The sequence below is a fragment of the Aquila chrysaetos genome, chromosome 4 (assembly GCF_900496995.4).
Source record: "Aquila chrysaetos chrysaetos chromosome 4, bAquChr1.4, whole genome shotgun sequence".
In the NCBI taxonomy this organism is placed as follows: domain Eukaryota; kingdom Metazoa; phylum Chordata; class Aves; order Accipitriformes; family Accipitridae; genus Aquila; species Aquila chrysaetos.
In genome coordinates, this window is record NC_044007.1 from 14257439 (window position 1) to 14284705 (window position 27267).

At 38.4% G+C, this 27267-nt stretch overlaps 2 protein-coding genes across 4 annotated transcripts in view; one reads left to right on the plus strand and one right to left on the minus strand.

The window, feature by feature from the left end:
• The window catches only part of LOC115340277 (MDM2 binding protein), a 37473-nt gene extending 12704 nt beyond the window's left edge, over positions 1-24769 (minus strand). For all 3 annotated transcript variants that reach the window (XR_005932200.1, XR_005932199.1, XM_030011628.1), the window contains exons 1-17: positions 24601-24769; positions 24058-24138; positions 22943-23016; positions 22668-22813; positions 22119-22177; positions 21080-21224; positions 19448-19565; positions 18738-18872; positions 17857-17951; positions 17018-17090; positions 15281-15398; positions 9389-9562; positions 8124-8237; positions 6617-6781; positions 6160-6253; positions 4611-4766; positions 1908-2003 (exon numbers count right to left, since the gene is read on the minus strand). Coding sequence is in view for 1 of the 3 variants with exons in the window: in XM_030011628.1 (XP_029867488.1) it covers positions 1908-2003; positions 4611-4766; positions 6160-6253; positions 6617-6781; positions 8124-8237; positions 9389-9562; positions 15281-15398; positions 17018-17090; positions 17857-17951; positions 18738-18872; positions 19448-19565; positions 21080-21224; positions 22119-22177; positions 22668-22813; positions 22943-23016; positions 24058-24138; positions 24601-24682 (1925 nt within the window). In the remaining 2 variants the exon portion in view is untranslated. The remainder of the gene's footprint in view (positions 1-1907; positions 2004-4610; positions 4767-6159; positions 6254-6616; positions 6782-8123; positions 8238-9388; positions 9563-15280; positions 15399-17017; positions 17091-17856; positions 17952-18737; positions 18873-19447; positions 19566-21079; positions 21225-22118; positions 22178-22667; positions 22814-22942; positions 23017-24057; positions 24139-24600) is intronic.
• MRPL13 (mitochondrial ribosomal protein L13) overlaps positions 24743-27267 on the plus strand; it is a 41834-nt gene continuing 39309 nt past the window's right edge. Inside the window, exons 1-2 of the mRNA XM_030011632.2 lie at positions 24743-24876; positions 25655-25778. Of these exons, the coding sequence (XP_029867492.1) occupies positions 24850-24876; positions 25655-25778 (151 nt within the window). The 5' untranslated portion in view covers positions 24743-24849. The remainder of the gene's footprint in view (positions 24877-25654; positions 25779-27267) is intronic.

A 27267-nucleotide genomic window follows, 5' to 3' on the forward strand; every position in this document is an offset into this window, starting at 1 on the left:
CATCCTTTTCTTAACAAACTTTCTGAATAAAGTGAGCTATCTCTCAGCCCACCCTCCAAACTACTTAGCAATGTTTCCTACTCTTAGAAACTCTAGACATATTCTCTACTTTTATCTCTTAACACAGAGACACGTTAAATTGCTAGATCTGATTTTTCTGGAGTATTTTCATATTCAGGGAGAAAATCACTTTTCTAATAACAGACCGGTGAATCCATTTCTACAGCTGAGTAAGACTTTCCACTAGAAATAAATTCATTATCTGATAAGAGTAAGTTCTCTTAACTTACAAATTTCAAGGTATTTAATTTTCCTTATTTATATTCTCAGACCTCTGAGTAATCACATGCCCTACAAAGATAAAAATGTTTTTATCTTTGGAAGTTAAATTGCCATTTTACTCACTCTGCTTTAACGGCAATTACTTTCTTCTTGCAACACAGGATTCAAGTGTTTGGTGCAGGCTCATTACACCAGAAATTTGATTTAATCATAACTGCTACTCCTGGTTTTGTTGACAAGACTTTACTTCCAAATATAAATACAGCTATGCAGATGGAAACCGCAATCACAACTGCATGGTACAAAACACATCTGCTCCAAAAGACCATATGATACTCTTGCTACAATATATTCTGGTTGTACAGCTGTGGGTTCCTCCCTTTCACACTAGTTTCTACCATCTCACTCTACCGCTTCCCTCCCTTATTGCTAGCACATTCCCCTTGTAATATTAACATGCCAGGGTTTCTCTCCTCTCCACAATATCCAGGCTTCCCTGTGGTCTCTACCCGTCATATTTTGCTATGAGAAGAGACAGCACAAGCTGTGCGGTGCCCAATTTGAATCCCCATCCACACTCCCTGCTGAAGTCAGGCAGGTCAGCAAGCTACCACATACCAACAGACAATGGCCAAGTGCTTCCTTCCCACACCTGGGAGTACAAATCTGCATTTCTCCAATCTACCTAGTTGCCTCTCTGTGCCTTTCATTACAAACCTAAAAAGGCTAGCAGGTTCATGAGTTATCACTTAGAAAAAGAGAAGAAAGAGATAGCTGAACAGATAGAATGACTGCTTCGCTTCCCTAGAGAATGTGGCTAAAATTACCTAAAACACAGGCTTAACCAAACTATTTGTGCAGTTGATTAGCATTCTGATAATCTGAAAATGTGATTTTAGGAAGTGGCAGAAATTTGCATGAAGGCTGAACTGCCTACACTTGGTATCCACTGCATTTCTTAATATATACTGTGTTAAGACTAAGAGTCTGTCTGCACGGAAGAGTTATGCTGAATTATCTACTCTAGTGTTTGTTTATGTCCTTTTCCTCTTCTCCTCAATAACAAATAAATAACACTGGCTGTCTGGAACTAAATACAGTCCTAAACATATCAATCCTTTTGAAGATTCTTACCACTAACACTTGCCTGCTGGTGTTGTTTTCAGGTTCCTTGAACATACAGGTAGCCTCACAGCAGGTCTCATAAACCTCGTGACTATCAGTCTGAAAGTGCCTACAATTTAATATCAAAGTAGAAACTATGTATGTAGTTCACACATGTGCTGCTCCAGGGACTTGATATGTACTAATGAACCCTCTTCCCCTTGCCACTTCTAATTCTGAATTAAAATTTTCAGACACACTGAGAATAGCTACAGCAGTACAACTTAGAAAAAAACCTTACAGGTTTTTACATTACCATCAGGGCAGGAGTGTTGCAATTTAAACCAGTGAATAAAATAAAGGTAAGAAAGGGAGAGGTGGCATGTGCAAAGTTGTTCCAATGAAGGAAGAGGATACATAAAGTTTTCCATAATTAATGTTCATCTTGCTTGAAATGTTTCTAATTATACCTTGACTGGAAGCTGAAAAATAATTTTGGGAACAGAAGCCAGGAAACTTACTCAAGTCCATGATAATGGCATCCAGCTGCTTTTTCAAAAGGCAAACCTCTGAGTTTCCGAGGAGTAAGCTCTGGTGTCAAAAGGAATGCGTTTTCACTGAAAGGAAAAAAAATACAGATCTATTTTAACGAGTTACAATCAGGATAAATTATACTTCCAGAAGTCAGAAACAAATGTGTTGACATAGGAAGACCAAAACAGCATGCTTTGTAGCTAAGCCCCTGGGGTACAGCATCGATAGAAAATTAAATCTTTATTGAAGTGAGAATTAAGTTCAACTAACTAATACCTGCTGAGCTATTATTATTATTACGGAAGCTCCTAGACATTTCAAGCAGTTTAGAGGTCACTGCTCCAAATAATTTATTAATAAAACCAGGCAACTGTCACCCCATTTCACAATGGGACACCTGAGTAGTAGAAGGAACTGTGAGGAACTGCGAACTGACGTCCCATTTCTCAATCCAGTGCTATAATCAGTGAATTTCTTCCCTTTAGCTTCAAGTTGTCTCGCCTAACAACAACAGTTGTTGTCTCTACCTTTCCCAGGCTTTGTAACTAACCACTTGCCTCCTGTGAGGTTTGAATTCCAGCCAGTAACTGTCTGCAACTAAATCATATGAATGTATTTGAAAGTATTTCAACAGAATAAGCCGTAGAAAGACAGACAGAAGGAGCTTGCTGCCAGATCCTAGCATACCCTGTAAAGTCACATAACATTTATCTCTAAAGAAGGGAAGAGATGAAGGCAAGATATAGCAGTATCTGAAACTTACACATTGCTTGAAGTTTTATTCACATTGACTGTCTCTGCACCATTACCACTAGAAAAATTATCTGGGAAAAAACACCCAGGAAAGATGTGATACTGAGTCTAGCAAGATGGTAGTTTAGAAAGACCGTCAGCCAAAACTCTAATCTACCACGCCTCTAAGCTCAAACATGGAAAACAAGTGAAAACACCTTTAATTCACCAGTCTGTCATAAAATCTCTTTTTTCCTTCTGTTGGTCAGGAAAATCTTTGGGTCTGTAGTCACTGTACTTGAACATCTACTGTGCAAAGCTGCTAAACATTGCAGAGAATCTAGTCAGAGCACCTCCCAGCAGGGGCGAGCAGCTAGGAGTCCAGCGTTCTGCTGGACACAACAGTAGCAGCAACCTGGTATGTCAGAAAGGGAATGGTTCACCATCTCCCAGACAACAATCTAGCTATGGATTTTCAGAGGTTTTCTGGTTTCTTTTTGGACTAAGCAGAATACATACGTACAGTACAAGTCATTGGCAGACCTTGTAGCCTTCAAGCAAAAAACATTTAGTCTGCTTTATTATCTAGTATCTTGATTTTGGCTTTATACTTCCCTTAGATATCCAAGATGTCTACGTATTATGAGAGTGACTCACATTAATGTACTACAAAGCAAAGGTTTCATCATCATACATTCTCATGATAAGTGGCAGAAATCCAGGCAAATCATTCAAGAGAATCAAAGTATTCTATGCTATAAACCTTCTCTGGAGGCTTTTGAAAAATCAGGGATTAAAAAAACATTTTTGTAGTGAAAAATTATTCACTTCTTTCCCACACAACTAATTGGAATAAAAATATTTTACATTATAGCCAAAATCCTAAATCATCTGTAAGAACGCTGTAGGAGACTCTCAACCTTCACTGCCTATTTTCTAACTTGCTTGAATTCTCTGCTCAGAACATATTTAGGTTAGTTTCAAAACTCCAATAAGTATTTTACAGAAATCTCCAAAATGCTACAGAACCTTTCCCTCTCACAAGCACTCTTAATTTATTACATATAATGAAGTTTAAAAAAGGACTGAGGGCTGTATCCAATGATTCCATTATATATTCTATTATTCAACATTAAAAAGGTCAACAAATATAACTCTAGTGACTACAATGATTGTCTTGCTTACCTAGCAGTCTATGACAGACTGCACAAATAGCACAGGCTCTGCTTCTACAAACACTCTCTGATTCTTATATAGGTTGGCCTTAATTCTAACAGATGTTCAGATCCTGAAAATTATTCCATTAACTCCTTGTATCAATCTTCCTGCTGAAGAAGTAGTGGTTAATACACTAAGACTTAACAAGCAGACACACTAAGGGTGAATACTTCCAAAGCAGTCAGAGTAGACAAGTTTCCTTTAAGCACTTTACCACATAAGAATATAGACAGGAATGCTGGGCCAGCATGACATGAGACACAAACAGTTAAACAGGCTCAGCTATTGCCTTTTTTACACTTCCATCTTCCCACCTAGTATCCCCTCCACTGAATGAAAGAAATCACACCAGTAAAATTAAAGTTCTGCCACAGTAACTTCTGCTTTGCTAGAAATACTTCTTTGGAAATGGACACGTATGGTAGAAGCAGCTTGTAACATAGCCATGGCAAAGGTCTACTGGCACACTTTTGTGTATCAGGTGATTATTTTGTTATTTAAATGCATAGGACCAACATCATCATCGCCAGCCATTTCAGATTCTGAAAGAACTAAATAGCAAAACTGACTGGAGGACCGTAACAGTTGATTTCACTGGCAGGCACGTGATGCAAGGATGTTGCAAGTTACAAACTCAAATCCAGTTAGGCCATTCTGAGACTTCACTTGGTCGTTACTCACATTCCCCTACATCAGTTCTGAGTATGGTCTTCAGTGGTTTTAACATGCTTGATTCATACCGTTTGGGAATTTGTAGTGGCTGAAGATCACCAACTGGTAGCCCTTCGGGTGTGAAATATTTCAGTAATTCTTTAGCATCGAGTAACGTCAATGACTCCCGCTGGCTATCTTTATGCCCCAGCAATTGCTCAGATGAATGTGCAAACATAGAAACTCTGAAAAAAGGAAAAGAAAAGAAAGACCAATCTAAGATTATTTTTTTTCTTTTCAATGTAGTAATCTTGTTGTATTAAAAAAAAGAAAAAATAAATCATTGCTAGTATGGAGCAATTAAACGTATTTCCAAAGTAGAATGAACAAGGTTGCTCCTTAAGAACATTTGCATGAATGTTCATGATAAAGTATATTGATGCAAATTTTCTACCATCCTACTGAAGGAAGTAATTTCTTCCAGATTTGAGAGCTTAGTTATGAAATACAACATGGGAAGAATATTATTCATCTCATTTTTCCATTTATGGACCTGTAGAATCAAAAATTAATTCCCATTAAAAAAAAAAAAAAAAAAAAAAAAAAAGAGACTTAGAATATGCAGCAGAGGAACCATAAAGCCACTACTGCATGCAACTCTCCACTCTATTTTTTTTTAATGTCCTCAGTCATAGCAAAGTTCTCTCTTTCTACTGTTAAGCAACATGCTGACCAGTTCAGAATACAATGAAATAAACATGAACTGACTATGAAACAGAAATGTCCTTCAGGAAGCTTTTCAAAAGCTAATCAGAAGGAAGAACTTTACCTGTTTGAGACAAAAGCCAATAATAATAATACCTATGAGAAAGCAGAGATCTAATGTGAGAATTTCTGACACACAGAAGTCCAATCTAGGCCATGGTCAACTATGGTATTTGAAAGACAAAAATTGGATGGAAGTGACTAAGAAAAACACAGTTGGACACCTGGCTTCAAAGGTCTGTCAGCAAACATGTTAAGACCTAGCAAAGATCATTAAGTCTTATATTAAGTGAGAGCTAAACTGAAATCAATAGGCTGTACTGTGACACACAGGTCTATAGGTTTTACTTAAACAGCACTGAAGGAAAAACAAAACTAAACATAAATTTCAAACATAAAACCAATAGGATATTCTACTTTAAAATTACCTGAGACCTGATACTAAATACTGACTATTTAGGAAATATAAGGAGATTAGAAACACATTGATAGATGCTGACAAAACCTGCTGCTCTATCTTTATTATTTATTCCCCAGGGCATGTTGGCAGAAAAAAAAGCTTTTGTGTTTTTCTACTATGGCTACTATTTTCTAGTAGTGCCATTTTGGTAACTTAGTTTTGGAACTATGGTACTTTTAGCTAATTTCAGTTGCGTTTTGTCAATAAAAATCAAAACAATACTACTTTAAATACCAAGAAAATACACCTTTGGAAATTGACAGAAACTTAGTTTTAGCCTTAAGCAATGTTTCCTCTGAAAGACTATCAATATATTTGAAAACAGTTTACAGAATGGCTATCAACTTATACAGTTCCTCTAGAGTGATGTTCAACGGTCACTGCAAAGAAAATCTCCAGTATTTAACCATTACCTCATTTTTTGTTTGTTTTTTTCAAAGTTTTCCAAATTCTGAAGAACATGTCTTTCTGGCCACTCCAATGGATTTGGCTCCATTAAATCAGATTCTGCAAGAAATACATGGTGGATAACCCTTAATAGAAATAAAGAATCTTATTCTTTAAAGAAATATATATATGTATATAAACTCCTTTATACATATATAGAAGTATATAAATATAAGGAAAATCTGCCTGGTGCTGTGATCAGAAACCTTTTCTGCATAATTTTTTGGCAAGGAAAAGAAAGGTAATAGTTAATGTGAGGTTAATTTTGGTTTGCAAAAAGGCCTAAAAAAGCTACTTTACTTTTCCTTCTATTTTACCCTCTTTTGGTAAAAGACTCTCCTTCTTTTAGTAAGAAATTGACAACAGGTATGAAAATACATCAAAGGAGAATAACCGGTTTATTTTCCGAATAACGATACTTACCAGAAGTCACAGTGCATGACCTAGTCTTATTTGCAACCTTCTGTAGAACAGGTTTAGGTAGACTAGTGTTGCACAGGTCCAAAAAACTTTCTCTTGTAAGTTCTAACAAGTTTTTAAACTCATCAGTAGAAATAACTGGAGGCTGCTTGGTCAATTCCTTTCTCTCTATAAAAGGAAAGAGAAAGAAAGAAAAGCTACTGCACCTGCTAAGTAACAAAGAATAACTGAAGCCTGCTAAAAACCAACCAAACAAGAAAATTCCCAACCCCAAAACAATAACACAAGTAAGTTAATCTGAGACTTACTATTGTACCCTTAAGCAAGGCATGGGTGGTTTATTCCATAGGCAAGTGAAAAAACTTAGCAGTGAGAATAGCTGAAATCACATGTGAATCACCTTTTTACAGTCCTTTAATTTCTGTATATGTGCATTACTGAGTATATCTAGGTTTGAATCCCCAAGAGACAAACACCTGGGCTTGCTGAGCCTAAACATGACAAGCTCCAGTCTGCAGAACCTCCTACCCGCCTATTTTTACAGCTGTTGCAGGAGTGTGGCTCCAATATAACTGATAGCCTGTTCCGGTCCCTTTGGTCAGAATATCAAGGGTCAGGTAATTCTGATATGATTTAGGATGACTAGCAAATCCCAACTGCTCCTATTCAGTCTTTATCCTAATGGAAATGGGCAACCCACTCAAAACAAACTAAAATACAAGCTCTAAAGCAGCCCCAAGCTCAAGGTTAAAGTAGACAGGAATCTGAGAATGACTGCAAGATGGGTGGGGGGTAGAAGACAAGACTATCAGCAGAAATCTTATTTTCCTTAAGCTGGTATTCTGTTAATGATAATACACTTAAATTATCTTCACAGTATGCCATTTTCAATAATCTAGCCAATCACTCAGAAGCATTTTTTGTTTTAATTGAGTCTCTGAGCAATGGACTTAGGCAGAAATCATCAGGACGGTCAAATGTACTTCTCTGCAAAGTCATGAAAATCTACAGAGGATGACCTTTCAGTTATTATTATGAATGATATGATAAGTGTAATAAATCTCCAATGCATACTTCTCTGCTGTTTAAGGCTTTTGCAAGAAAGCATAAAATAAAAATCCCTGAAAACCCCAAAACAGAATTCTTATTTTTGTAGAAGGCACATCCAGCAGTAAGGGTTTTAGAGGAAAAAAAGCATTAAAAAACCAAAGCAGAGAAAAAGCCAAGTACCACAGAATTATTCCAAAACTATGCTCAAACATTCAGAGTATTAGTGTAACAAACACCCACTAACTTTATTTTAAGTTCAGTGTTCTCTTTTCCTCAATACTTAAAAGTCGTTATCTGACATACAATCATGGATATACTACAAAAAGTTTGTTTTTAAAGCTCCACGTTTTCTTCACAAAGTGATCAACGTACCTCGGTTTTGTAAGGTGAGCTGTCACATTGAAATAAAGACCTTTTAAATACTAGCTTGAGACCTACCAGTGCTCTCCCCATTACTTACTGAGATATTCCTTCAAGGCAAACACTTGGAGACGAGACAGTTTCTTTTCTCTCTGTACAATCTCCTCTCCACAAAAACGTGGCAGAGACTTGATAAAGTCAGCAATACAGAAGCCTGCACAGATTAGGATAAATTTATTATTAAGGTTCCCTCATAGGACTTTGGAGACACCAGGTCATTACATCTTAAAAGAAGACATAAACACAGCAGATAAACAAATTTCATATTCAAAGGAAACAACCAGACTTCGAATATGGCTAATCATAAAAAAAAAAAAAAAAAAAGAAATTAATTACAATTGAACACCAGGGGGATAACATGCAATAGGGGTCTGAATTTCTGTACAAAACCAATATAATGACAACACAATTAACATGACTGACATTTGAAGAAGATAAAAAGATCCTAAGTTTGATATCAGGAAAGAAAAGTTTTCTCCCAACATATGGTCAAGGACTTTCAGTCTTCTGACACCATACTAATGGGATTTTAATTAGGACAAATGGTAAGCAGTCAGTCATATCGCACATGGATTTAGTTTGATAATAAGGAAATAAGCGGGTAACATGCAGGTCACTGTGCGCTTTTGCTTTGTCAGTGTTATTGAGAGCAAATACACAAATTAGCAGTTATCTAGTACGTGTAGTTGTAACAGGACAACTACTCTTAATAAATATCTACATACATGCTCTTACCTACTGGAACAGCTATGATATGCATGCTAGCTCATACCCTAACCACTCTGCAGTAATATGGACATCTGCGAAGTAACTGAAGACATTATAATGAAATTCAACTCGTCTGCTGGCCTTGCGGTTTTTATTTTAAATCATCAGTGAAATAGGCTTGTCAACAGACAGTTCCTTAGATTTTAGGCATGGGCTGTTCAGTCCTTACACCAACAATACACACTTTTTAAACTTTAAGTTTTTTCAAATTTGATTTGCATTAATATTACTTGGATGTCCCTGTAGTTTAAAACATTTACAACTAATCACAGTCATGAGAAATGACTGACTACAACTTTACATAGTCAATTTAAAAAATATGGTAGTAGTAAATTGTGTGAATGAACAAACTCTTACTATATTTTTTATCAATTTGACAAAATATTGGTTAAAGAATAGATACACTCATTAAAATGTAATATTCCTCCTTGTTTTCTCCTTTTTAACACAGACTAGAATGAATAAAAGGAACAAATAAATTTTAGTAGCATTTGTGTGCATTCAGGTACTCTTAAATAAATAAGTAATAACTCTTACTTGACTCTGTTTCTTCTGCTTTTGTCTTTAGCTTTCCATTTATTGCAGCAAGAGTGGCCGTACCATTGATCTGGCTAGCTGAATGAATCAAGGTTGCTTTACATCCTCCGGAGTCATTGCCTTGTAGCAAGAAATAATATCGGCAAGATTCTCCTTTCAGTTCAATTTCTGGAACTTAAAAAAACATCAGGACATAACTGTGAAACAGCCTCAAGAAAACAGCTTTAGAACAAGCTATAATCCACCATCAAAATTCTATCACTTGCTCTCTTCTGTTCTGTGAGAAACGTTACTAACATCTTTTTAGGAGACACACTAACTACAGCTGGTATTTACCCCTTAAAGAGCTACAAGCTGAAGAGCATGCAAAAAAAATGAGCTACAGCAGCAAAGATGAGCTGGACTATGCTGCTGGCTTAAAGCTAGCATGTTACCAGCACTGAACTCCTGTGACTGTAGCAAGGGCCGCCTTTCTAATGAAGGCTACAAAGTAGATCTGGAAACTCCAACCGCCAACTAAGAGAAGTTCTTTAATTGGTCTTAGTAAAAGGCAAGCCTTTAACCGGCAAAGTTACATTTCTACCAAGAAACAATGAAGAGTTAGGCAAACAGTGTCCAATACATACATTGATTATAGAAGGTTCTGTTCTGCTAGGTAAACACAGGCTTTTTTGCATATGTGGATTGAAATAATGGTAAAGTGTTCACTGCAAGAACATACATCTGTAGAAGAAAAGGAAATACTGTACACACTCTTCCCAGGGAAGCTGCATTATTCATTAGTAAGTTTCACTCGCTGCTTTACACTTGTGCATAGCCTGGGTGAGAGACAAACACATTCTATTTTTAAACACTGGCACAGAGTATGCAGTTTTGAAAATAAGTTAATGTAGGACTTGATAATAACAGTGAAAGGATGGGTTTGCTATCTTTTTACACAGAAAACATTTTATAGTATGTGAAATATATTAACCTGATTCGTGTCTATATAGAACAACGATAGGGCCGCATGGTGAAATGTGACCCTCTCTGCATATGTAATCTTTAACCGTTTTGCTTGATCTTGTATAACCGTAGGCCTAAGGGAAGTAGGAGAGTATGTATATAGTTCTTGCAAAAGCCATATAACAGTAGGGAATTACAAAAGTTGGAAACGAAATAAAATCAGACATCAAGTAGAAGTCGAAAAATACTTCACACGGTCTCTCAGAAGTAGCGGAATCCTATAGTTGCAAAGGTTTAAAGAAAAAAGGGGGGGGATTGATATAGAGAACAAACTGCTTATTGCTTAATGATCGTCTCTCTGTAACTTTACATACCAAGGACTGGTGTTTGTCAAGGATTAAGCCTGTCAGAGACTGGTACTGGTACTTAGGAATGATGAGCAAGAAGGAACCAAGAGCGATCACAAGACTTAATTAAGTGTTCGATGAATTTACGATCTTGTTAAGAAGACACAAGTAGAGGCCTTGCTTGAATAGATAAGGCCAGAAAAGATAAGAACTCCTGCCTTTTGTTCCCATCCTTGTAGATAATTTAGCTTAAACTAACCATATGGTGCTATACCACTAATGAGAACTTAGATAATAAGAACACTAACAAGCACTAAGGTATCAAAACATGTAAAGGACCATACTGCGCAGAATCACCTGAGGAGGGTCAAATAGCGGACAAGTGAGGAAGACTATGGAAGACCACCAGAGGACTCCTGAAGACCACCAGAGACCTTCAATGCGCCTGCGTAAAGGACATTTACATTTGTTAATAGTTTCCATTTACATTTGTTAATAGTTTCCCGGAAAACTAATGAATATGTATAACATTTCTCAGGAATCTAGTGAATATGTATGTAGAACCTGTACTTAACCTGCACAATTAGACCTGACGGTGTGTGCCTAGGTAGAGCAGAGGCTCCCGGTGCACCCAGCGCTGTTTGCTTGCCGCTATTCATATAATAAATTGTAAACTTTAATTAGAATCCTGCTTTGGACATGATTATTTTTCACATAGTACTTTGGTAGATATAGAAATGGAAAGAATGAATACTTCTTGACGTACTAAGTTTTAAAAGTCAAATCACTTAATTTCATAAGATATTTGCAGTACTGTCTCAATAAATAACTCAAGAAGAGCTTGACGTTTTCTATTGGGTTTGTGTGGCAGGGTGTTTGGTAGTGGGGAGGGGGCCGCAGGCTGGCTCCTGTGAGAAGCTGCTGGAAGGTTCCCCCGCTCCAAGTCGGACCTGCCGCTGGCCCAGGCTGAGCCCGTCAGCGACGATGGCAGCGCCTCTGGGAGAACAGATTTAAGAAGGGGAACCTGCAGTGAGTGGGGTATTGGAATGTGAGGGGAACCCCTCTGCAGACACCATGGTCAGTGAGGAAGGAGAGGAGGAGGAGGAGATGCCCCCGCAGCCCGCGGTGAGACGGCAGCTGTCCCCCCCAGCCCATGGAGGGGAGCGGGAGAGCAGAGGCCCCCCAAGATGGCCGTGACTCTGTGGTAAAGCCCGCACTGGAGCAGGCTGTGACTGAAGATCGGCCCGCGGAAAGGACCCACGCCAGGGAAGTTTGTGAGGAACTGCGGCCTGCGGAAAGGACATTGGAGAAGTTCCTGAAGGGCTGTCTCCCGCAGGGTCCCACGCTGGAGCAGGGGACAAGTGAGTAGTCAGTCCTCCCCCTGAGGAGGAAGGAGCGGCAGAGACAGCATGTGATGAACTTGTTGCCTCAAGCATTCAAAAGACTGATTAACAAATAAGAAGGTGGTGATAGCTTAAAGAAAAAAACTAAAACATGAGAAGTGTGGTATGCTTGCTATTCAAGGACTGTTCAGATTACGTGTACTTAAGGTAAAGTTTATCTAGTTTAAGATTCTGCTTACAATAGAGGATGCTTAAGGAGTGTTTGGATAATAGTCAAGGCACCAGATAATGCACATTTCAGAGTCACAGACTTGCTAATTAAGGACATACATCCTTCTTCCCCATAGAGAAAGGAGGAGTTGGCAAGAGAAACAAAGACCCTGGTGTCCTCAGACGATGCATGACCATAAAAGGACAAAAGGAGTAGGGGCATTCTTCCCCAAAGGACCACCAAAGACCACCACGGACCCCCGTGCTGGCATAGGAGACTCTGCGATGATTGCTCAAGAGAACATGTCATGCTTGCTCAACTTAATGAATATGCAATAGTTAGGCAGAACATGTGTATTAGATAGGCATGGTGCTTTAACTGCAGTGTATAAGTATGGACTGACAACTTCAGTAGGTGTGCTCGATTTGTGGAAATCTTCCACCTTGCACCTGCACAGAATAAAGCGATGTCTCCTCTCTAAACATACTTCGTGTGTTTTGGGAGTTACTTTCTGATCAGGTAACAAACTGACAGCAACCCCCATTCCCCATCCCTCTGCGCCGCTGCGGGGGAGGAGGTAGAGAAAACTGGGAGTGGAGTTGAGCCGGCAAGGAAGGAGGGGTGGGGGAAGGTGTTCTAAGGTTTGGGTTTTACTTCTCAGTATCCTTGTTTTGATTTGATTTGTAGTAAATCGAATTGATTTTGTTTCTACTCCAAGTTGAGTCTGTCTTTTGCCTGTGACCATAAGTGGTAAGTGACGCCTCCCTGTCCTTGCCTCAACCCACGAGCTTTTCTTTATATTTTCTCCTCCCCATCCCACCGGGGCTTGGGGGGAGGAGTGAGCGGCTTTGTGGTGCTTTGTTGCTGGCTCAGCTTAAACCACAACATTTTTATTAATATTACAAATTTTTGCTAGTAACAAATATGAAGTATTCCAGTGTTTCTTGAAAAGTTTAAGTTGGAGGGGGAAGGGAAGAGGCAAAATCCCACTACCTCAGTATATAAATACAGGGAAAAAAGGAGAAAGACAAGAACAAGAAAGAAAAAAAGATTCCAGACACATTTTCACTATTGTCCTGTTCCCTGTTCCCCTAGTAATTTGAAATATTTTCCTTTTCCAGTTTATCTTGGCATCTCAAAGCTGATACCTCAGGGGAAAGCTTTTATTTCTCATTTTAATCTTAATTAGTGTTTGAGAACAAGCAATTCAAAGAATTACACCTTCCCCCAGACTGAAGAGTTTAAGGATTTGCAAATCCTTAATATAGTCAGATTAATGGTAGCCACTAAAAAATAAAGAGTTTTCAACTACATGAGCAAATACGTTTAAATGGCCATGTTTCTCCTCCTATTCTAAATTTTGCTCAAGAGGCCTAATAAGAACCTATTGTGTACTACTGATCACATTATAGTTAATACTTTTACAAAACCCTTCCACTGGAGCACAAGACAAAGGTCGTGCAGACACTGGGGATCTTGTGCTCATTTGACTGCATCAGCAGAATCTCTCCATTATAAATGCTGCTGCTGTGATCAGCTTTATAATCACACCCTCTCTGCTCTACCACCTCCAAACAGGCAGAGATCATTTTAAATCTATATACTGTGTTACGAAAGGTGGCAAACTAAGCCACATGAGAACGAGGACCACACCCAAACAAGATGTAAACAGCACGTGGCAATACTGGGATAAGATTATGAGGCTGTAATTTGGACAGCTTGAGCTGTCCTAATTTGTGCATCATAGATAGAATAAATCACGCTTTCTATTTCGTAGGACTTGATTAGAGATTCTGCTTCAGGGAACCTAGGGTTGAGCCTAAGGGGAGAAGCAGTGCCCAAGGGTGAGTGTGTGAGGAGTTGGAAGGGGCACCCGTCAGCTCCCTGGAGTCACCTGCTGCGAAGGGACTCCGGTCCTAGCACTTAAAGTCTCGAGTGGTGTGCGCGCGACTCCTTGATTGGTGTGTGAATGCTCGGGCAGCAGCTTATCCCTTAACTGCCAGCACCCACTCCACAGAATTAAGCTTCTTGCCCTGTTACACAGCTCTTCCTAATTTTTCTCAATTTTTTGCCTGTTCCAAAACCTAAAAAAATATCAGTCTGTCAGCCATCCTCATCTGCATAGTTCTTTACAAACGCTATCTTCAGTTGGCAACAGAAGTCACTGTTCCTTGGAATCTGCATGAATTATATATTAGACCTCTGCATACACAACAGAATCACATAAAGCGGCAGAATCCTACATCTTGTCCTGTCCTAGATAAGTACTTTAAGCACTGGGCTATCACCAAGCTCCATTTAGCCTGATGTTTTCAAGTCCCTACAAACCTCAGTCACTATTTGCACAGTGCCTCCACTCACAGGGCATATATACTGGCTGACTGAGAAATTCCACCCGGTCTTGATCTGCACTGATTCTGTTCTCTCACTTTCTGACCAGAATTTCTAAGCATTGGCACACAGCGTAAGAGGAGTCGCCTGCCATCAGTACAGCCCCATAAGGAAGAAGGAGCACAATTCTCAACCACTAGTTAAGCACACTGGCTCTCAGGTGAATGGAAGCATCAAGCATTTCCTGATGTTCTGTATTTTCCCAAGAAGAGGTTGACATTAAATGCAAGTGCACTGAAGAACCTCTGGAAATGCTTAAGTGAGAAGGGAAGCACCTAAGTGAAGCACACTGAATTTCCATCTGTAGAAACAAACCTCTTTGCCCATGGATTGTACAATCACCTTAGAAAGGTGTGGGAAAGCTGAATCTTAGCTGACAGACAGGACACAGAAATGCGTTAGAGGAAATGCATTGTTTCCCTAAAGCTTGCCATGATGTTATTATCAACTTTCCTCTACAACAAGTCTGTGTAGCTGAACTCGCATTCACCAGAACCTTTTGTGTCAATGAAGATTACCGTCACTGACTTAATTTCATTGGAGAAAAAAAGGGCATCCCAAATGTATAGAAAAAACCTCACCACATATATACATATATACACATACACATATAACTACAACAAAATATACCTGTAGTCATCTTCCTTTTACCTACCAGTAATGACCTTGGGTTTCCTAGCCATATATTCTTTCCATTTCTTGGTACTCAGCTGGGCAGGGGATGGGATCACTACACTGCTTACATTACATGGCAATGTAAACAAAGCTCCCACCTAAATAATGAGAGCAGATACAATACATGCAATATTACTGAAACCTGTTTTACATTTCATTCTTGAGCTACTGATTTGGCATTATTTCAAATGCAAGTACAATACGATACTGAAGAAAAACATCTTTACTTAACAATTCTGTCATTCACATCAATTGAGATGGAACAGCATTTGACACAGAAGGTGTAAAAATTGCGCTTATTTTTTGCTCCAGTTAAGAGATCATTAACTGCTGAATTTCTATTTCATACATAAAAAGGTATCTGTTACCTATTACAAGTCTTTCAATAATCTGGCTAAACACACTTCGGTAAAGTAGTATCCAGAATGAAAAGAGAATTCAAAGATAGAGTTGGCATCAGTGACTCTGCATTCCTCTGAAAAACATGTAATTTTTTTCCTCCCTACATGTTATACTCTTCAGTTAATCAGATACTGGACTACTTTTATATCTGTAAGTAAATTTCAGGCCAATAAGCACTAATAGAAAAAAATGCATAAGTATTTGAATACTCAAGCAATAAAACAATGCTTTTACGGCCATTAGAAAAGCCTACAAATGCATAATATTTCCAGTAGTAGACTGAAAAAAAATCCCTACAAGAAATTGTTATCTTGAAAACATATTCAATTCAACATGTGCAGACACTAAAAAGTAGCCTGAGAATGTGTTTTAACTGTTTTGGCTTTTTCTTTAAAAGAGCTAGTAGAAATCCAAGCTTTTAGACTGTAAAAGGTATTTGACCAAATGTTCAGTATCCTCATGTAAAATGAAAATTACCTGTGATATTTACCAATATAAAACTATTCCAAAAAATATTTTTGGTGCAACATTAGAAAAAGGACTTCTTTCTTTTCTGGCTAAGCATAATGGAGAATGGAGTGGCAGGGGAGAAAAAAGTTACTAAAAAACCTAAATAACAAGCTGAAGATGAAACATACAGCCTGATAATGGAACACTGTCTCCATAGTAAATAAAGAAGTTATTCATTATAACTGTATCAGCACTTTTACATTGCAAGTTGTTTTGATTAGCACAGATTTATTTTATAAACACTAAAAAAACCTTTCCTAAACAAGCATACATTACCTTAAACATTCAGGAAAAACATCTTCAAACTAATGAATAATCATACTGTTATTCCAAGTGGGGTGGGGCGGGTGGGTGGGTGGAAGTAGGCTTGTAAATGTTCCAAGAACTCCTTTTATCCAAAATCAGAATGGAAAAGCAGAATATGCACATGCAAAATAAAAAAGCTTACCACTTCAGACTAGCTAGATACATTTTGTAGGCTGCACACATGCCTGCCTTTTGCTAAAAAAATAGTTGAATTACGATAGCACAGAAATTATCTGTCAGGATAGGATTAAAAGTTACAAAATGTTTTAGGAGATGGAAGCTTAGCTAAGGTAAAGAGAAAAACGTTCAGTGGGCTTACAAATTGTCAGGACCTGTGTAGCATGAACCTTTAAAAGCCAAATTTGCTTTAGAACTTTTGCTTTTAGAATTGAAGCAGCTTACACAAAGACTAGGTTTCAAAATATTATTCTTGTGTCTTTTGTGAGAAATGTATGTATCTTCATTTTTCTGCTATACCTAAATATAAAGAAGTTTTTACCTTCCCAGAGAGAGAAGATATCTGGTCCAAAAGCAGTGTAGATGTCTCCTTGATACTCTTTCCTGCCAGGCTCCTGAACAGAACAACTTAAGGAACCTCACCTTTCCAAAGAACTGTATGCATCTCTATTTTACAAATCATGTTACAATCATATTTCAAATCAGGACTGCAAGTGTCTAATATTTGATACTCCAGTACCACAAATATATGAAACTCACCTTTCCAGGCAAAGTGGTACACTTGGAAATGTTGTATGAAGAAATACACCACTGATATCTTTAATATAGGCAGGCATAAACAGATATTTATATATTCAAAATCTTGGCAGACTTATACAGCCTAAGCTACTATTGTTACACCAAGATTAGTACCAAAAGTACATACATTTAAAACCAATAGGAATATACCTTGAGATCTCTGCAGCATACACAACTCCTCTGCTATACCTTGCCACAGATTTTGCACTACCCAATGAAAACATGATTTGTGGAAAAATGTTTCTATATTGTGTAGCACGCTATATGCATTAATGAGTAAGGCTTGTTTTTTTTTAAACTTACACAGTAGTTAATATTTCTCTATTCTTTCCCCACAAATAGCATACACGTCGACAAAGTGTATGTGCAATAATATAAAAAATAGCTGGTTACTGTTAGTGTAATTTAAATTTCAACGTGAAAAAAATCCAGTTGTGAAGAATCACTATGACTATTTTGGTAGGCTAGAATGGAATGACCCCTTGCCAATCCTCATGTGTTGCTTGCATGGGTAGATCCTGATTGTTTTCTTTCTGCTATAGACCATTATCAGTAATAGTTTAGATCCTTAAAAAAGGATACAGCTCGAATTCCAGATCTGATATAAAAAAGGAAGGTAGATCAGAGAGCACCACCATCTGTAAAAATTCTAGTGCAGGACCATAGTAATGAAAAACCTGAAAAGAGATCAAATCAAAAAATCTGTAACACTGTATACGATGTTATCTCAGTAGAACTTCCTCAAGTGTTTTGCTGGAGGCATTTGCCTTACAAGTACATCTGAAAGAGGTATAAAGGAATATAAAAACATTTCACAATACCATATTAAACATAATTGTATAAAAAACAAGGAAGGTATTTAATTCTGTTTAATAAAGCTTACTTTCTAGAACGTCAACCATGTGCATCAAATGGGTTGTAACTCTTATTCAAAGACAAAGAAAAATAAGATCTACCAGGAACAGACAAATGCAATCCAAAATGTACATATTTTAACAATGAAAATAATAATCTCTTAACTGATACTGGTTTTCATAAGCACTCATTTTTGTTTTCATCAATAAATATAATTCTGGAGTTCCCATCAAATATCTACTTCCAGTGGAAAACATGAAACAGCAACAGTAATTAAAACAAACAAACAAACAAACCTTTTAAGTAGAAAAAGTTAGATAAATACAGAATTCATAAATAAATTACATACTTTGAGTATTAAGATTGAATAAAGTCTCAATTTCTATTTGAAAAAAACTTTGGTATCACATTCCTAAGAACAAACAGATGAAGTTTTAAGGACCTGTTTTGAGAACACACATGAACAAAGGAAGCATTCCTCAATCTTATGCAATCATTACTTTTATGTTTAACTTTCAGTTCTACAGTTTCGCCAATTACTAATTTTCTCAGGAAAGTAAAACAGATGAATTCAAGTGGCTCAAAGAAAGATCAGGAATAATACTTGCCTCTGGCAAAGCATCAGTATTCCTCGATTGTCGCTCTTTTTTAGCGGCAAAGCAAGAACTTAAATGTGAAGTGCTGAATGTCTTTGCTGAAGTGCTCTTCATACAAAATTTTGGAAACCTAACTTCTGATCCAAACTGGTGGGGGAGGGAAGAGACAATACATGTGTCAAAAGAGAGAGAAAATTTATTTCTCTTCAGCCAGTTACATGTACTACTATTTTAAATAATTATTATTATTTTTGTTTCCAGCAGATATGTAAAACTAGGCAGAAATATTAGACTTAGATAACCAACTACTATCCAAAAACGTAATACTGAAAATGTAAACAATGTCTTTCACAATCACAAAGCTATCAGTCTTGGCAGAAACATTAGACATGTGCTTGCAACAATGACTTAGAGTTACATAATGATTTTCGATAGATAGAAAACAATTTAATTTTGAAAAAGAAGTTCTAAGGCAAATATTTCGAGGAGAGCATCTGGATTTCTGAAATTCAAATCCTGATGCCTTGATCTCATTTATCCTTTTATCATGCTAAAAGCAAGTTGTTCTCCCACCCACCCAGATATGTTGCACATTACCTCTGTCATTACGTTGTCAAAAACAAATTTGGCTTAAAGCATAAAATGCACTGTACAATACATGCTTTAAATGATGTACACAGATGCTTTTAAAAAATAACCATAGCTGAAAAAAGTTACTTTACCTTTCTTTCACATATCTGAATCTTTCCTCTCCAGAGCTCTTTTAAATCAATAATATTCATAACATTATCTGAAGATACAAAGTCTGCTGATAGATAGTCTGCAATCTTTTGCCAGCTACTGTAAAAATAAGGAAGAATTAATCTTACCGAATTTACTATTACAAATTAACATGCAGTGCAAATTGACTGAATTTACCTACTTCCTCTTAGCACTGTATGGTCTTGTGTATGTTAAGAAAAACATGTACAGCTTTATATTCCACAAAGTGAAAAATATTACAGAATTGCTAGTTCAGGCTCTGTAAAGGAAGTTGTTCATATGCTCCATGAACGTGACAGCAAAGAACTTTGTCAGACATCAAATAAGACCGGCAATGGCAAGCTGCAGACATACCATTGTAAGGTTGGGTGCTAGAAGCCGGAGCAAAGCCAGGTAGCCATCACTGGCCCATCTAGATGGTTTGTAGTTAGCCTTGTAACTACATGACTGCAGCACAAGTATTACCCAAATTCAACAACAACAGAGAGAGAACAGCCAGTATTTGTGGGTCCTACTGGCCGTCTGTTTTCTGAAAGAAATCAGCACCATCAACAGAACAGGAAGAATAAGTGAGAGAATTTTCATCAGAGAAACTGTATGCCCAAATGGCCACATTTTACATAAAAAGCAGCAGAAAAATGTATTCAGTCAAAAGCTGTCTGCACAGGAAGACATCAAGGAGCATTGAGATCAAGTGCTCATGGAAGTCACTGCAATAAGTTTTATCTTCCTCCGTATACCTTAAGTACCATATAGTCAGTATATTGCTTAGTCTATCCAAGGACTGACCATTCAACATTTTAAATTTAAACAGTTTTATTAACTTAGGATTAAGCTTAACCACATATTCTATGAAGGAAACTTGAATCTTTTGGGAATCTTGGAGGGGAGGGGAAGTGGAGGAGACCGTGCCAAGTTATTCAATATCCATACAATAATTTACTGCACGGGAAAAAAAAAAACCCAAACCACTCTGGTTTACATTGAGACATATCATGGCCTACTTATGTCAGTTAGAGGAGGACAGTAAGGAAATTACTGGACTTAATTTCAAATTGAATTAATAGTTTCAGTGTTAAGACTCTTCAGAAGCATACAGGAAGTAATTGAGCATTTATACTCCTATTTTCAAAAGGGACAAATAAGACACTCTTTTTTTCCTCCCTGAAATGCAATACCAAAGGTAATATAAAATTTAAAGTAAAACCAGCAGAGTTATGTATTAGTTTTACAAAACCTGCAAAACTACAATCAATACAAGTTATTATGTAGCATAGTACAACTTTGAAACATCGTATGTACACTGAAGCCACTAGCAATGGCAAGGAAAGAGAAAGTATTTTACCTTCTGCTCTCATAGAAATAGGAACTTCAGAGGACTTGCTTATTTGCCTGCCCCTCTGGTTAGGGCATGTATTTACAATAAATCAGCATGAGTAATTCCTCCCCTCAAATGATAATAGAAGGCAAATCTATGTATTTTCAAAGTATACATGTAAAGTACTCAAGACACTGTTTTATTGTAAACCACTAACATATACTAACACAAAACAAGAGTGACCTTGTTTGTAGACCTAAAATAAATGGCATACCCTTTAGAATCATTTGCTGTAATAGTGATTTGTGCAGAGTGCCATTCTCCCAGGTGTTTCAGTGCACCAATAGCAGGTAAGCAGTCTTTTAACTTGGGTCCATCTCGTTCAACAGCCTGCAGTATTACATCAACCATTGCTCTGCCTGTAAAAACAGTTATATATACTCAAGGTGCCATTATTCAGTAAATAATTCAGTTATTTAAAGATAGAAAAGTACTGATTATCACTGACTGCACTAAAATGGCCTTAGAGATCAACTTCAAGTAACTTCAGCAAGATCTAAAACCATTTTCCCACATTTTAGCTCATCTCTTGCTGCTCCTCTTAGATTAACACAAAATATTTTGCCATTCACTCAGTTACAGTGGTTCTATACGTTCCTCCTCTCACTCAACACTGTATTTGACAGATCAGAGTTCTCTCCAGTACAACTATGCTATGTCATTTTCCTCCTTCCAACACCTCTGAACTACTGTTTCTCATTCTTTCTGCATTCAGTTCCTTTGCTATCCCAAATCAACTACTGCAACGTTATGTAACCCCAACATGCAAGGTGATATGTGTCTCCAGTTGACGAAACCTGAATCCAACAGTTCTGATCTATGTTCCTTCGCAGCTTCGTGGCTCCCACCCACAAGCAATCAGCTGGCAAATCAGATGTAAGCCTGATGTCAACACCTTCCATTTTTTTCCATAAAAACTTCCTGTGGTTGTATGTTGAGTTTCATATTGCTGTCTACTACTACTTTGGCGCCATTTGAGATGGAAAAAATAATTATATAAATAGCTACCTTAAACTCTACAGAAATACAGCCTTCCAGAGAAACAAGCAGCAAACTAGTCCATAAGCTGATTTGCAAGGCCAATCATGCTCAGGTTCCTTAAACTACTTGCAGGAGCTGCATACAAGTTAATTCAGCTAACAGACTAACATCCTCTGAATTTTTCCATTTGACTATGATTTTACCAGCTGAGTTTTTAGAGTAATAGCTAACAAGAAAAACTCAAATAAGATTGCTTTTTTAAGAGAGATTACCTGGGGCAGGCAGTTTATCAGCTAACTGATGCAGACTTTCTGCAGCTTCATCATAGATACTGAAAATAAAGAGCAACATAGTTGGAAAAAAATATAAACAGTCATTTCAAAACAAAAAGTTATAACTAATGAATACTACCTGGTGTAAGTATCTTAAATCTTTAAAATTCTGCACAAACATACCTAGGCAATGAGATATACTTATCTCCCCTTTTACTGAGGCAGAAGTAGGCTAAATGACTTCAAAACAATCTGCAGTAAAACTGGAAGTAAGATTCAAGACAGATTAGCAAGAAACTTCTTTTTGTACATATAACCATCAGCTTTTAGGAAACTGTTCAGTTATTCTATAAAAAAAATCTGTAGCTAAAAAAATTAAAGCTATGTTAAACAAAATAGAATTATTTTCAGTAGTAGTAGGGGACTGTTCACAGTTAACTGTTGCTTTGGTAATAACTTTTACTTCTTAAGCTTTCTTGATCCCTTGGGTTATTACCATTAAATGTCAGATCACTATACTTTCAATAAAAATAATAATAATATGCATACTCAGTCATAGACAGTGACTCTCTACTGTTATTGTCATCCTCCTCAAAATTTTGTATGGCTCCCAGGCATTCGTCAATACTTGTTTGGAGACAGTCTTCATTTTTCTGTGTGTCAAAATTTATTTCCTCCCAGTCAGAACTGCAGAACTAATCAAGCAAAAATAATTAATTAAGCAAAAAGAATTTTGAACATCACAGTTTTAACTTGCACTAGAGACAGGCAGACAGCTGAGGAACTGACATTCTAAAAAAAAAAAAAAAAAAAAAAAGTCTTACCTGATAATAACCGCATATAACATGACTTGCAAAATACCATTTCTTTACACCTGGAATACCAGCCACTGAACACGCTGCAAAGAGATAAAACAATTATTTAAAATAATCGATCCACTACAATCTATTCTTCCTATTATAATGAACAACTCTGTTAAAAGACTCTGAGTCATTTAATGTGCCACAATGACTCGAGTTCTACTTTCCTCTGGCATTATAATTAAGTTCTAAACATGTTAAGGTGTAGGTTAAGTGTCTTGGCAAGTGTCTAACTATTACTGATCCTCTGACTGTTAATAAGTATGAAAATCTTTGACCTCTTCTCCATTCTGGGCAATATTGCTCTCCATTTGCAGCAGTTGTATCAAACCCGAACTAAATCACAACTTTCATAAATACGGTTTATGCAGTTCACAAAATGAGATGCTCTCTCGACATTTCTATGCAATAAAAAGCACAGAAGTTGAAAAGAGCTTAACATTCCCATCTTCATGAATTTTAACAACTTATAGTGGTTTCCCCACATGAATCACATTTATATGACAGCTGTGACAAGATGAGCCTTAACAGCTCAACACTAGATACCAAACCAAGTAAAGAACTAAGCATTTTTTAACAAAAAAACCCAAACACCCAGCCCCTAAAAGTAGTAAAGCAGATCTTCAGAAATCTATTTTAAGATGATAAAATCCTTGAATAAGTATTCATGGATTAGGGTTCTGAATTAATACCCAACAGACAAATATTGCTTCCACTGAAAAAATTCGAAGACATCACAGGAGTAATGAAAATATCAAGCTGCCCACTGACATGAGAAACAAGCCCTTTCCTACTCTTCCTTGCTAAGTTGTATTCAAATTTGTCAACCTTTCAAAACTCCTCTCTTTCATTTCTTGTGTCCAATCTATTTAATCGCCTCCTAACACCTCAGCTGCTAAAATGACATCAGTTCTCCACAGAACCAGTAGCAGCAGGAGCAGTCCCACCTGCACGTTTAGGCACACTGCAGAAATTGGGTTTCCTTAAGTTTCTGACTTGTTTCACCTAGATCATAAAACGTACCTAGGCCAATTCCTTGATAAAATTTGCCTGACCTTACTGCACATCACTCTATTTACCTGGGAATGCGCTCACATCTGCATTTATAGATGATTTACAGCTTGCTTTCAGGAACTGATAAAGAGTTGCAGCAGCCCCAGCTGGAAAAAAAAAAAAAAAAAAAGTTTTTCTTAAAGCTAGTGAATTACAGAAGTCCTGCTTTCTTGCAAATACAGTATAAAGTTCAGTTAAAGTTTAGTTTTAAAAGAAACCTGTCGACTACAGATTTGCAGGAGTTTAAGAAGACGAATTTTGTAAAGTTCTCATTAAAGTAGTGCACGTCTCAGCAACGCTCTACCGAGTTATATAGCAGCGTCACAGTAAAACACAAAACGCCCTAAACTTCTGAGAATTTAAGCCATTAAAGACTTTTAGTCTGAAAGTAAAAAAAGGGGGATTTAACGAGGTAGGGATCCAGAAAAGCCGGCAGGGCCGCAGATCCCAGACCAGCGACCGTAAAGAAAAGCCCTCGTTAAGCAAGCTCGGTCGGGCCCCGCGGCAGGCGGCTCCCCACACGCCGCGGCCTCCAGACCCCCCGAGCCCCCTCCTCCCCGCGGCGGTACCTGCTCCGGGCCCGGGTCCGCCCGCCGCAGCACCCTCGGCCCTGCGCTCCCCCCAGCTCAGGAGCAGGACGTAGCGGTCCATGGCCGGACGGGGACGGGAGGGAGCCGCCGCCGCCGCCGCTCCGAACGGCCCGCGCTGCCGCCCTTGCGCCGCCCCTCGTAGGGCAGCGCTTCCGCTTCCCGCCGGTGCGGCAGCCAAGGGGCTCCGCTTCCCTTCCCCTTCCCCTCAGCCGCGGCGGGAGGGCGGCCATGGCCAGTTACACCAAGGCGGCCCAGGTGAGCGCGGCCCTCTCCCCCTCGGGCCAGGCTGTGCCGGGGCGGCCGCTACCTCCGAGGGTAGGCGGCGGCGTCGCCCCGGCGCGACGCCGGCGGCCGCCGTGGCGCAGAGCGCGGCCGTGAGGGAGCGGGCGGGCGCCGGGACGAAAGGACGGTGGGCCCCCAGGGGAGGGCCGGGACGGCGGGCGGCCTCCTTCTCTCCTTCCTTCCCTCTCTCCTTCCCTCTTTCCCTCCCTTCGTCGCGGAGCGCCCGTGCGCTGCGGTGTTGGCCCCGAGGGGCCGGCTGGCAGGAACCGGTGTCGGTCAGTCGGCGTGTGACTGACTGACTGACTGAGGGACCAGGCTGTCTGCTGCAGGCGGCTCAGGCCGTTCGTGTTCCTAAAACGGCGTTTGGGTGAGTTGTGCCCTTCGCCGTCGAGAGAAAGAGATGTTGGGCGTTAAACGGCCTGCAGCGGTTTTGCAGTTCAGTTAGCAGTAAAGGAAGCTTGTAGCAGGAGATCTTTTTCGAAACAAAACCCTCGGAGCTGGTAACCTGGCAGTGTTGTGTTATTACCACTACGTACGTTGGAAGCACGTACAGCACTGGGTGTATCGCAGTGTGTAGCGGCGTTCTCCATCTATTTAAAAGTTATTTGGGGGGTGCTGGTGTGGTTGAATATTAATGTTTTCTCTAGTATTTTGGGGTGTAAAAAAAGTGTTGATCTAATTAGAGAAGCTAGATTTATGTATTGTAGTGTGTTCTTTTATTGTGTTAAGTACTACCTCTCTTTCTCTTTAGCAATGGGCTACTTTTGCCAGAGCCTGGTATCTCCTTGATGCGAAGATGCAGCCGCCAGGAAAAATAGCAGCTGCAACTGTAATCAGACTTGAAGGCAAACATAAACCTATTTATCATGCACTAAGTGAGTATGCAGTAGATAAAAGCAAATTTGCTTTCCTTCACTTGTATTTTTCTTCTGATTTCAGTTTTAAAATCAAGCCTGATACATAAGTTTACATTTTTCAATTATTTGTATATTATAAATGCCTTTGTTTTCCTTCTCATCTTTTTCTTTCGTACCCCTCTACAACCTTATGTCATTGTCTTTACCAATCCATATAAAGCTCGTTATGAATTCGTAATTTAGTAGCTGAATTACAGTGGGTTGTGCTTTCTTTTTTTTTAAAAACCTTGAACTGTGTTTCATTGCATTTAGATGTAAAGATTTAATTTGCAGTGCACATAATGAAACACTGATGTGATTCTTGATTAGATTTTCTGAATGCTGCCTTTCAGCAGCTGCACAGCACCACAGACTCTTGGAGTGGTTCTTTATTCTGAATAAGGTGCAGAGAAGTCCTGTCTTCATGAGCCAGTGGGCACAAACTGAAACACAGGAGGTTCCCTCCGAACATCAGGAAATTTTTTTTTTTTTTTTTTTTTTTTTACTGCAAGGGTGACCAAGAGGTCTCCATCCTTGGAGATATTCAAAAGCTGCTCCTGCTTGAGCAGGGGTTTGGACAACATGACCTGCAGAGGTCCCTTCCAACCTCAGATATTCTGTGATAATGAGGCTGGAACCTGTCTGATTCTTAAATGGGAGACATAATCATTGTTGAAAGATACCTTCAAATGAAAAAATCATTTTGCTTTTCTGCAAATTAGAAGATCCAGCAGTAAAGATGTATCTGTGATCTTGCTCATTATTTGTAATACTGCACTGCCTGTCTCATGGTGATAAGCATTTTGTAGATAATAAAAAGGTGATCCCTCGTATTGATGGTACAGTGTCTCGTGTAATACTCATGCAAATTTTTCAAGAGACATTACTGAAACATAAAGGAAGCATTAAACTTTGCTCATACATGTAGAGTGTAGATACTAAAATTGTACTTGATCTGTTTTTCGTAATAGAAGGTAGTATTTGTAGTATTCTAAAGATGTTTTAAGCACCGGAGTTCTGCTGTTGCAAATTATGTCTTATCCACAAGATGTCACTGGAGACTAAGGCTGTCTGAAAAATAAAGCAGACACTGAGAGTAAATGTTTTTGGTTGTCCTGTGGGAAAGATCTTTGATACTTTTATGTCCATGAAGTTATAAAATCCTGGAAAGTCATTTCAAGGATAACTTTATTTTGTCCAAAGTATTCTATAAATCAGTACCAAATGCATTACACCTGAAATTGACATCGATAGGTTACTACTACCGAGACATTTGATACTCTCTAAGAGAGCAAAGTATGCATGAGTTTGTAGTCGGTGTACTTAAAGCTTCTTTTTTTTTTTTTTTTTTTTTTTTTTTCCCCTGAGCTAACAAGAAATATTTTAGTGTCTGTGAGAGGACAGTTCCTTAGACAGAATAACACTGTGGGGATTTTTTTGTTTTGTTTTTAATTTGGTATCCAGATAC